This window comes from Cajanus cajan, chromosome 7 (assembly GCF_000230855.2).
Source record: "Cajanus cajan strain Asha chromosome 7, NIPB_CcT2T_4, whole genome shotgun sequence".
In the NCBI taxonomy this organism is placed as follows: Eukaryota; Viridiplantae; Streptophyta; class Magnoliopsida; order Fabales; family Fabaceae; genus Cajanus; species Cajanus cajan.
The window spans coordinates 52,066,267-52,078,613 of record NC_138523.1 but is presented as its reverse complement, the minus strand read 5'-3'; the positions used below and the strand labels follow the sequence as shown (position 1 = coordinate 52,078,613).

Here is a 12,347-nt window from a genome sequence, read left to right as displayed (position 1 = left end):
AGGAAATGTATTCAAGTCCCGCCAAATTATTAAAAATATAATAAAAAATTGTAAGAAACAAAATTTGCAAAAGATAATTTGAATTTTGGGGGGAGTATTTATTTGTATGTGACGGTCCAGTGGCACGAGCCGCACGTGATATTTCACCCCGTTCCTTTAGCAGCTGCCGATGAAAAAGTAAGAGACTTCCCTCTCTCCGGTCACTATCTCATTAACCACACAGCAATTGCATATAACATAACAACCACCACCGTTATTACCCTAACTCTGCCTAATTATGTTTGGCTTATCGTTAAAAAACAATTACTCATTTTTTATTTACACACCAAGTTCAGTAGTTTCGGATTCAAGGTGTGTTTAAATCTATGCATCAACTTAAAAACAAGATAATCGAAGAATTTATAAGAGCAAAAAAGCCTTCGCCTTACCACCTAATTTTCTGAGGGTCGAGTTGGATTTAAGTTTCGAAAATTTTAAGAACATTGTAACTCCCATTTTAAGGATGTTAACTTTTAAAACAAAACACATGATACAGTTATACTTGTATTTATTAATGATTATTATTATCTGACATGGTATGGTAATGGTATGTAACACATCATATACCCAATTAACAATTACATAATTTAGATTTCTTAGCGGAGTATGAGTATAAAAATGGGTCCAAGTCCAATTACCCCATGGACAAACACACTGACACACACTATTTATATCCCATCTCACCCTGTTTCTCTCTGTTCTTGTCTCGTTGAATTTCCAACCCGTGCCTAGATTCTCTTTTTCCATTTTCTCACTCATTTTTTACCTTGTTTTCTAGTTCTTGCAAGTTGCAGTGCAGGCTCGTGTCTGTCACAGACTTGTTTTTTCTTTTTCCCTTTATTATTATTTTTTATAGCGAGACCCCATCTGTTGTTAGTTGTTACAAAGCATTACTTAGTTTCTCAAGAAAAGAATCATTCACTCGTTGCTTCATTCATTATACCCACCAAAGGAAATCACTTTCTTCATTCATCTGCTGCCTTTAATTACCCTCCAACACCCCACGCCTTTAAATTTCTACGTTTGCTTCTCTCTCTATCTCTCATTGATTGGGTACTATGTTTAATAGTAGTGTGGAGATGGGTGTTCCTGTGAATGTGATGGGTACATGAGGCTGTCAGGTGTGTGTTTCAGTGTGAAGCTCCAGGTGGTGAGTGCTGGTTTCAATGGATACCAAGGGGAGACTGGTTACAGGCTCACATAACAGGAACGAGTTTGTTCTCATCAATGCTGATGAAACTGCAAGAGTGAGTGTGGCCTCTTTGTTGCTGCTATCTCTACAATTTGCAGCTTCATAGCCTTCAAAATGCGTTACTTTGTCTGCTTTTGTCTATGCTCTAAGCTCTATAACTCATTAGTTATTATTATTACATAAAACCACCTCAAGAGTTTGAAAAATAAATAAATAAACAAAAAGAAACTTTCTTGTGTTTATTTCTCATGGATTTTCTTGTTGAATTCACTTTCCAGTTGGCTTCTCTAGCATTCTGATACTTCATTTCATTCTCATGCTCACTTTGAACTTGGATATGAGTTTTCTGTTTTTATTTTTTGGAAGTAATTTCTTGTGTGTTCTGCTATTCACAATGAGAGTTTCAAGCTGCGACAAGTGTATTAATAATCTGAGAATCTTCCATTTTCTTTTTAGTTTTCCTCCAGCTTCATGGTGAAAGAAACAGGAAAAACTGTTTCACCCAATTGGGTATCTGAGGGTCAATTGGGTCCCTTTTTTTCACTTGTTTCTTGCTCTTTTATGTTCTACTACTGTTTCTCGATTTCAGAGCTGATAATTAACCGCATGAAGGCTTTCCATTTTGGTGCTAGTGCTATACATATCCTCTGCCATGAAAATCCAATCCTGTGCACTTTCCATCTTCCGTTAGTGTACTTATCTGTCTGAATTTTCATGATTCGCTCCAGGTTAACATTTTGCGTATTATTTGCAGGTGAATGCTGTTACAGAATTGAGTGGGCAAGTTTGCCAGATCTGCGGAGATGAGATAGAGGTTACTGTGGATGGTGAACCATTTGTTGCTTGCAATGAATGTGCATTCCCTGTGTGCAGACCTTGTTATGAATATGAAAGAAGAGAGGGGAACCAAGCTTGCCCTCAGTGCAAAACCAGATACAAGCGCCTAAAGGGTGAGGATTCAACCAACTTTTACTTTGATCTCTTTGTTATATTAATATATAACCTGGGGACACAGATTTTACTATTTTAGTAACAATGGAATGGAACCAACATCAGGTAGTCCTAGAGTTGAGGGTGATGAGGAAGAGGAGGACATTGATGATTTGGAAAATGAGTTTGACATTGGAAGCAATATCATACGTCACCCTCGTCATGTTGCTGATGCCATGCTCTCGGCTCGCCTCAACACATGTCATGGTTCACAAATGAATGCTCCAGGGGTCACCACACCATCGGAGTTTGATGCAGCTTCTGTGGCTGCTGATATTCCTCTTCTGACATATGATCACGAGGTTAATTGATTTTTCAAATCCCATGTTTGTTCTTGCCTTGGTTACGATATTTCTTGATCCTGGTTGTCTATTTATGATTTTTGTCAATTAAGGATGTTGGGATTTCTGCTGATAAACACGCTCTAATTATTCCCCCATTCATGCCTCGTGGGAAACGGGTTCATCCTGTGCCTTTTCCTGATTCATCTGTGTCAGGTAAGTTATTTTATTTTGTTTTGGTTTGCTTGTAAACAATGTTTTATGTTGTGTGCCTTATCAACTTGTTTTATGTTAAAACGTGTTTGTATATCCCTATTTTTACAATTAAGGCTGGTGGTGATGCAGCTAAACCCAGACCTATGGATCCTAAGAAAGATTTAGCGGATTATGGATATGGAAGTGTCGCATGGAAGGAACGAATGGAGGAGTGGAAGAAAAGGCAGAATGGAAAAATTGAGGTGGTTAAGGATGAAGGGGGTAATGATGGTGGAAAAAATGGTGATGAGCTTGATGACCCTGATTTGCCAAAGTAGGTGCTATTATATAATTCTTGTCATTGCTAAGCTACAGGCTAAAATGGCTTTTTTTTATTATTATTATTCCATGAGGATATATACTTTAGATTACTTATTAATGCAACTAAAAATGCATCAATTGCTATTATATTTCCTTCCGTTTGGTTTAAGAATATTTGATTTGACATTGTGTTAACAGAATGGATGAAGGAAGGCAGCCACTGTGGAGGAAGTTGCCAATTAGTCCAAGCAAGATTAATCCTTATCGAATTATAATAGTTCTCCGGATTGCTGTTCTTGGCCTCTTTTTTCATTATAGAATTCTTCACCCGGTCAATGATGCATATGCATTGTGGCTGACATCAGTAATATGTGAAATCTGGTTTGCCGTGTCATGGATTTTGGATCAGTTTCCCAAATGGTGCCCAATTGAGCGGGAAACATACCTTGATCGTTTGTCATTGAGGTTTGCATCCTTCTGCATGCCTTGGAGAATTTTTTTCTTATTTAGTCCATAGCTAATTCTTTACATAACTTGACAGGTACGAGAAAGAAGGAAAACCATCTGAATTAGCTGATATAGACGTTTTTGTTAGTACAGTAGATCCTATGAAAGAACCTCCCCTTATAACTGCAAATACAGTGTTGTCCATCCTTGCTGTAGATTATCCGGTGGAGAAAGTTGCATGTTATGTCTCAGATGATGGGGCTGCTATGCTTACATTTGAAGCCCTTTCAGAGACTTCTGAGTTTGCAAGAAAGTGGGTTCCATTCTGTAAGAAGTTCAACATTGAACCTCGTGCTCCTGAATGGTATTTTGCTCAGAAAGTGGACTATTTGAAAGACAAAGTGGATGCAACATTCATCAGGGAGCGTCGCGCTATTAAGGTTTGAACTTTGAACCAGTTCTCATTATGGTTTTGCTTTACGTTGTAGCTGTCATCTCAAAGCCAATGATAAATGTTTTCAATGTTGTTGGCAGAGGGAGTATGAAGAGTTCAAAGTGCGTATCAATGCATTGGTTGCAATGGCACAGAAGGTTCCTGAGGATGGGTGGACAATGCAGGATGGAACTCCATGGCCTGGAAACAGTGTCAGAGATCATCCTGGAATGATTCAGGTGAGTACTATTTTGGTCTAAATTCTAGGTAGTGAAAATGTGGTGCCAGTCTTGATAAGTTCAACTGTGATGCACTTGCACAGGTTTTCCTTGGCCAAAATGGTGTTCGTGATGTTGAAGGGAATGAGTTACCTCGCCTTGTCTATGTGTCTCGTGAGAAAAGACCAGGATTTGAACATCACAAAAAAGCTGGTGCTATGAATGCCTTGGTAGAGTCCCTTGCCTCTTGCTTACATAAACTTTTAATATTTCTTGTCTTTTCATCTTCCTGACAAATTTTTATGATTTGTTGGTTGATTATTGTCAAGGTGCGAGTCTCAGCAGTCATATCAAATGCTCCATACCTGCTCAATGTCGACTGTGATCACTACATAAACAACAGCAAAGCACTTCGGGAAGCAATGTGCTTCATGATGGATCCTACATCGGGGAAAAAAATATGCTACGTACAATTTCCTCAAAGATTTGATGGGATTGATCGACATGATAGATACTCAAATCGCAATGTTGTATTCTTTGATGTAAGTAACCATTTGTTGTGGGTTTATGTTTACATATACTTTATTGTGCTTTTGGAGGAAAAGCTAACCTATGTTTCACTATATTTATATAGATAAACATGAAAGGTCTAGATGGCATCCAAGGACCAATATATGTGGGAACTGGGTGTGTCTTCAGGAGGCAGGCACTCTACGGATATGATGCCCCTGCAAAGAAGAAACCGCCAAGGAAGACTTGCAACTGTTGGCCCAAATGGTGCTGCCTGTGTTGTGGATCAAGGAACAAGAATAGGAAAGTGAAAACCAGTCCAAGAAAAAAGATAAAAAGCAAGGATGCTACAAAGCAAATACATGCCCTAGAAAATATTGAAGAGGGAATTGAAGGTACAAGATTCCTCAAATTGGCATTGCCTTAAAAATGTTCTAAAATAATAAATAATCCTTTGATGTGCAATACTAACTAGTCCTCTTGAAATCCCAATCACAGGAATCGACAGTGAGAAGTCATGGACAATGTCACAACTTAAATTTGAGAAAAAATTTGGGCAATCACCTGTTTTCATAGCTTCCACACTTATGGAAGATGGGGGTACTCCAAAAGGAGCAACTTCTGCATCTCTCTTGAAAGAAGCCATCCATGTCATCAGTTGTGGTTATGAAGATAAGACAGAGTGGGGGAAAGAGGTAAGGCACATCTCTTGGCTCTTTAAGCTGGAGTTTATTATATGTATGTGTTTGTGTGAGTGTAACTGTTCAAATTCTATTTGTCTTTCAGGTTGGATGGATATATGGTTCTGTTACAGAAGATATATTAACAGGTTTCAAGATGCATTGTCATGGTTGGCGATCTGTGTACTGCATGCCTAAAAGGCCTGCTTTTAAGGGTTCAGCTCCCATTAATCTTTCGGATCGTCTGCATCAAGTTCTCCGATGGGCACTTGGATCAGTTGAGATTCTGTTGAGTAAGCATTGTCCAATATGGTATGGATATGGCTGTGGCTTGAAATGGCTGGAGCGTATTTCTTACATAAACTCGGTTGTTTATCCTTTGACATCACTTCCCTTAATCGCCTACTGCACCTTGCCAGCTGTCTGTCTTCTCACTGGAAAGTTCATAGTCCCTGAGGTAGGACAAAATCAAATATCAGTTTTATTACTCTAGACTTGATGCCATGAAGTGAATGTTGATTTATTTGATGGAAAGAGATGAAATGGAACAGAATGGAATGGAATGTTACTAGTTGTCATTGTTTAGGTTGCTTAAAATAGGATGGAATATTCTACTAAAAGTGATTAGTCAGATTTTTTAATAGAGATTAATTATAGAGATATTTCATATTAATAATGTGGTTATAAAAAAAGAAAAAGATGAAATGGAATAGAATAGAATGAAGTACATTCTAACATGTCCCATTCTATTCCATCCAACACAGGTTGGAATAAATTGTTTGCCAGTTTCCTTACCATTCTATTCACCTCCGAACATATGAAATACATGAAGCAGAAACTTAACTCCATTACATTCCATGTCATTTGGCAGATTGTTATATATCCAAATATAGTCTGTCTTCATATTAAGAACAATTCTATGTTCTAGGAACTCATAAATATAGAATGTTTGGGATGCATTGTGTAGAGGTTTCAGCTAATGCAATTTGTTTTCTTGTTACCAGATTAGCAACTATGCCAGTATCATTTTCATGGCACTCTTCATCTCCATAGCTGCAACAAGCATCCTGGAAATGCAGTGGGGAGGAGTTGGCATACATGACTGGTGGAGGAATGAGCAGTTCTGGGTCATTGGTGGTGCCTCCTCACACCTCTTTGCTCTCTTTCAGGGCTTGCTCAAGGTTCTGGCAGGAGTTGACACAAACTTCACAGTCACATCCAAAGCTGCAGATGATGGAGATTTTGCTGAACTCTACCTCTTCAAGTGGACATCACTGTTGATCCCTCCTTTGACCTTGCTCATCATAAACATAATTGGAGTTATTGTAGGTGTTTCAGATGCAATAAACAATGGCTATGATTCATGGGGTCCTCTGTTTGGTAAGCTGTTTTTTGCTCTTTGGGTCATTGTCCATCTTTACCCCTTCCTCAAGGGAGTTATGGGAAAACAGGAAGGTGTTCCCACCATCATTTTGGTTTGGGCTATTCTTCTGGCTTCAATCTTCTCACTTCTATGGGTGAGGATCAACCCATTTTTGGCAAAAGATGACATTGTGTTGGAACTTTGTGGCTTGAATTGTGACTAGGAAATGGAAGTCCTAGATGGTTAGATATATTTTTATACACAAAATTACTGCAATATGCACAATATTTTGGTCAAAGACATCCGTGCATGCAGTAGTCTCTTGGTGTGGCAACCACTGCTGCCAATAGGGCAATTGTAGAGGGTGTGTGTAGATACATACAGCTTTGGTCTAACACATAAAACATTTGTTTATAGAGCATTATTCTTTGTTATACGTGTGCATTATGTGGGTTTTAGAAGATTGAATCGGAGATCAGTGAGTTGTTGTAATTTTTTCCTTCTGCATAAAGTATCTCATTTTTGTAATAAATTATTTTCGATGTGTTTGAATTCCAAATACAAAAGGAAAGAAAAAAATGGAAGTTGTGGTGGTTTTGTTACTCTATTGCATAATTAATTTCGAGTCATTTTATTATGCATGATAGTTAGAGGTAGTATAATATATATAACTCTCCCATTACCATATCGGTCGGCCATTTTTATGCCACTCGTATCTTTTATGCGGTCGGAGAATTTAGTTTACCATTTTTAATAATATTTTATTTTTAATATTTCTTTCGTATATATTCAAATTCAAAACTTTATTTTAAAAAATAATTCAATACTACTTAGATTAACATCATGGAGATTATTTTTTTTTTCAATGACTACATAAAAAAATGGCATTCCACATGCAAAAGGTGCTATCACAATAAAAAGTAATTATTATATTAAAAATATACAAAAGTGTTGGGTTGGGCTCCCAACTATGTGACCAAAGGCCCAAATTTGACAAGCTCATTTTTCTCACTAAACCTAAGTGGAGTAGGGATCAATTGAAGGAGGTAGAGAGGTCTGAAACAGAGGAAAGACAGCAGCTAAGAAAGGGAGAGAGAAGAGTGAAATTCTGGTTCGCACTTACACAGATTAGCAAACTTCAAATCAAGATCGTCGTCAATCTAACCGTTGGATCGTCACAAAATTTGGAGGTAGCATTTACGACATAATGATCTTCATTCTCACCGTTCAATTTTTCAATCCGACATATGTAGGTGGAGAAATCGTGTGTGAACAGTAACTCGTGTTTGCAAGTTCTTTTCAGCTTCTTGTTCTCTAATTGAAAGCCTTGTTGCTTTGTTGTATTTGCTGGCTGTAGGCACTTGTTTTGTGCAGTATTTTGTGACTCTCTTGTATCCTTATTTGATCATAGTGGAGCTTGTTTACTGGCTTGTGCCCGTGGGTTTTTACTTCTCACATTGAGAGGGTTTTCCCACGTTAAAATCTGTGGTGTTGTTTGCTTGTGATTATTGTTGTTACTGTTGCCATTTGTTGTAGTTGTTGCTCCTCACAGATTCTCGCTAGTAAGGGAGATTGTATTTCCGCTGCGTTATTACTCTTTGTAGAGTTATTATTGTATATTGGTCCGTTTCTCCCATCAGATTGGTATCAGAGCTCCAGGTTAAGGGGTTGTTTGGCTTGCGTGAATGATGGAGGCACATACAAAAATGATATCTTTGAATGGAGCAAATTATCACCTATGGAAGGGCAAGATGAAGGATTTGCTATTTGTGAAAAATTTGCATCTTCCTGTTTTTGCTTCCACTAAACCGGAATCCAAGTCAGATGAAGAATGGGATTTTGAACATCAACAGGTATGTGGATTTATCAGGCAGTTTGTTGATGATAATGTTTATAATTTTATTTCCAATGAGACACATGCAAGAAGCCTATAGGATAAGCTTGAGTCCTTGTATGCTTCCAAGTCGGGGACTAATAAATTGTACCTGCTAAAATTTTTGTGGAGTTGAAGTACAAGGAAGGGACTCCTATTTCAAATCACTTGAGTGAATTTCAAGGACGCTATGATTAGCTAGCAGGAGTGGGTATAATATTTGATGATGATCTATTGGGGCTATTCCTATTAAACTCTCTACCGGATTCGTGGGAGACATTTCAGGTTTCCATGATCAGTGCTACCCCTAATGTTGATATTTCTTTGCAAATGGCAAAAAGTGGTGCACTTAATGAGGAGATGAGAAGGAGGACACAGGGTACTTCATCTTATTCAGAAGTGCTTGTTACAGAGAACAGGGGGAGAAGTCAGAGGAAAGAACAGAAGAGTGGTAGAGATAAAAGCAGGAGCAAGTCCAGATCCCAGTACAAGAATGTGGAGTGTCACTATTGTCATAAAATAGGGCATATACAAAAGAATTATTTTCTGTGGAAGAAAGAGAGCAAAGACAAAAAGGGTAAGCAGAGAGAAAGAGATCATAATGATGGTGATCGTATTACTACTGCTACATGTGGTGACCTTGTTTGTCTTCGTGATTATGAAATTGTTAATCTTGTATTCGATGAGAGCATGTAGATAGTTGATAGTGGTGCTACACTGCATGTTACATCCAGGAAGGAGTTCTTCACATCTTATACTCCAGGTGATTTTGGAGTATTGAAGATGGGTAATGATGGGGTGTCTAAGGTGATTGGTGTTGGTGATGTTTGCTTGCAAACCAACATGGGAATGCAATTGTTGCTTAGAGGAGTTAAACATGTTCCAGATGTTCGCTTCAATTTGATTTCTGTGCAGGTACTTGATGATGGTGGATATGATAACCACTTTGGTTCTGGAAAGTGAAAGCTCACCAAAGGTAACTTGATTGTAGCTAAAGGGGAGAAAAACTCTAGCTTTACTGGACAAAAGCTTTAGTTGCTAAAGACAGTGTGAATGCCATGTATATGGAGTCATCTTTGTGGCACCGAAGACTTTGTCACATCAGTGAAAAGGGGCTGAACTGTTTAGCCAAAAAAGATATGCTTCCAGGATTGAAGAATGCAGAGTTGGAGAAGTGTTCTCATTGCATGGCTGGTAAACAAACCAGAGTATCCTTCAAGAAGCATCCTCCCTCCAAGAAGTCAGAGTTGCTTGAATTGGTGCATTCTGATGTCTGTGGTCCGTTGAAGGTAAAGTTTTTTAGTGGCGCACTTTACTTTGTTACCTTTATTGATGATTGTTCCAGGAAACTATGGGTCTATGCTTTGAAGACAAAAGACCAAGTGTTGGAGAAGTTTAAGGAGTTTCATGCCTTAGTTGAGAGACAATCAGGCAAGAAGCTGAAACGCATTCGTACTGACAATGGTGGTGAGTATTGTGGACCATTTGATGTCTACTGTAAACAACATGGTATTGCACATGAGAAGACTCCTCCTAAAACTCCTCAGCTGAATGGTTTAGCGAAGAGGATGAACAGGACATTGATTGAGAGAGTGAGGTGTATGCTCTCTGAAGCTAAGTTGTCCAAGCATTTCTGGGGTGAGGCACTGTACACGGCGGTACATGTTATCAATCTTAGTCCTGCTGTTGCTTTGAATTCTGAGGTGCCAGACAAAATTTGGTTTGGCAAGAATGTTAGCTATGATCATTTGCATGTTTTGGTTGTAAGGCATTTGTTCATGTTCCAAAGGATGAAAGATCCAAGTTGGATGCGAAGACTAGGCAATGCATCTTTATTGGTTATGGTCAGGATGAACTTGGCTATAGGTTGTATGATCCTGTTGAGAAAAAGCTTGTTAGAAGTCGTGATGTGCAGTTCATGGAAGATCAAACCATTGAAGACATTGATAAGATGGAGAAGTCTACACCTAAGGAAGATGGTAATGTGGCTGATGTTGATCCAATTCGGTTATCAGCTAATGAATTGGATACTAATGTTCATAATGATGAGCAACATGGTGATATTGATAATCAGCAGGTTGGAGATGGATTGGAGATTCCAATTAGTGATGCTCAACATGAAGATGATATAGTACATGATGATGATCATGATGATGCACCTGAGCCACCACAAGTTCAACCCAGGAGATCTACCAGGCCAAAACAACCTTCTAAGAAGTACACTCCTAATGAGTATGTGATGTTGACTGACGAGGGAGAACCTGAATGTTATGAAGAGGCCATTGAGAGTGAAGAAAAGCAAAAGTGGTTGGATGCTATGCAGGATGAGATGAAATCTCTGCATGATAATCACACTTATGACTTGGTAAAGTTGCCTAAGGGCAAAAGGGCCTTAGAAAACAGGTGGATTTTCAAGGTGAAGCAAGAGAGCAATTCTACATCTCCCAGATACAAAGCCAGATTAGTCGTGAAAGGTTTCAGACAGAGAAAGGGTGTTGACTTCAATGAGATTTTCTCACCTATGGTAAGAATGTCGTCCATCAGAACTATGCTAAGTTTAGCTACTACTCTTGATCTAGAGGTTGAAAAGATGGATGTGAAGACAATTTTCCTTCCTGGTGATTTGGAGGAAGAGATTTACATGAAGCAACCTGATGGTTTCCTTATTGAAGGAAAAGAAGACTATGTGTGTAGGTTGCGAAAGAGCCTATATGGTTTGAAGCAGGCTCCAAGGCAGTGGTACAAGAAGTTTGAGTCTGTTATGTGTGAGCAAGACTACAAGAAGACTACTTCTGACCATTGTGTTTTTGTTAGAAAATTTTCTGATGATGACTTCATTATCCTGTTGTTGTATGTTGATGACATGCTTATTGTTGGAAAAGATGTTTCCAAAATTGACAGGTTGAAGAAGCAATTGGGCGAGTCATTTTCCATGAAAGACATGGGAGCTGCTAAGAAGATTCTTGGTATAAGCATCATTCGTGATAGAAAAGATAAGAAGCTTTGGTTATCACAGGAGCACTATATTCAGAAGGTGTTGCAGAGATTCCATATGGAAAATGTTAAAGCTGTAAGTACTCCTCTTGCTGCTCATTTTAAACTGAGTGTTAAACAGTGTCCTTCAAATGAAGTTGAGAAGATAAATATGAGCAGAGTTCCTTATGCATATGCGGTGGGTAGTTTAATGTATGCAATGGTATGTACAAGACCTGATATTGCACATGATGTTGGTACAGTCAGTAGATTTCTGTCAAATCCAGGTAGAGAGCATTGGAATGCTGTGAAATGGATTTTGAGGTATCTTCGTGGTACTAGTGGTTTGAAGCTTTATTTTGGAGGTGATAAACCTACTTTGGTGGGTTACTCAGACTCAGATATGGCTCGAGACATTGATTCCAGAAAGTCCACTTCAGGCTATTTGGTTAAGTTTGCAGGGGGAGTTGTGGCTTGGCAATCAAGATTGCAAAAGTGTGTAGCATTGTCCACTACTGAAGCTGAGTTCATTGCACTTACTGAAGCGTGCAAGGAATTGTTATGGGTGAAGAAATTCTTGCAAGAGCTTGGTTTTGTGCAAGACAAATACCTATTGTATTGTGACAGTCAAAGTGCTATTCATCTTGGTAAGAATCAAACTTTCCATTCTAAATCCAAACATATTGATGTGAGGTATCATTAGATACGTAATGTTTTGGATGCTAAGCTGTTAGAGTTAGCTAAGGTTCATACAAATGATAATGGTGCTGATATGATGACCAAGGCATTGCCAAGAGGAAATTTTGAAGTTTGTTGTGAGATCGCCAGAATG

General features: G+C 38.5%; 1 protein-coding gene across 1 annotated transcript; it reads left to right on the top strand.

Annotated features, from left to right (window-relative positions):
* Window positions 1-681: 681 nt before the first annotated feature.
* On the top strand, window positions 682-7,271 carry LOC109812523 (cellulose synthase A catalytic subunit 2 [UDP-forming]). The gene is made up of 14 exons (XM_020376509.3): window positions 682-1,286; window positions 1,986-2,181; window positions 2,288-2,523; window positions 2,616-2,718; window positions 2,848-3,031; window positions 3,217-3,483; window positions 3,560-3,905; window positions 4,000-4,137; window positions 4,221-4,346; window positions 4,446-4,658; window positions 4,751-5,021; window positions 5,125-5,321; window positions 5,413-5,763; window positions 6,311-7,271. The coding sequence occupies exons 1-14, from the start codon at window positions 1,206-1,208 to the stop codon at window positions 6,890-6,892; spliced, it is 3,291 nt and encodes a 1,096-aa protein (XP_020232098.2). The 5' UTR covers window positions 682-1,205; the 3' UTR covers window positions 6,893-7,271.
* Window positions 7,272-12,347: the final 5,076 nt, after the last annotated feature.

What these genes read in the sequence shown, in the direction of transcription:
- LOC109812523 (XM_020376509.3), top strand. Translation starts at nt 1,206, where the DNA reads ATGGATACCAAGGGGAGACTGGTTACAGGCTCACATAACAGGAACGAG. An exon ending in GATGACCCTGATTTGCCAAA is followed by an intron (nt 3,032 to 3,216) that starts GTAGGTGCTATT and finishes TTGTGTTAACAG; the next exon opens with AATGGATGAAGGAAGGCAGC. An exon ending in ATCATCCTGGAATGATTCAG is followed by an intron (nt 4,138 to 4,220) that starts GTGAGTACTATT and finishes GCACTTGCACAG; the next exon opens with GTTTTCCTTGGCCAAAATGG.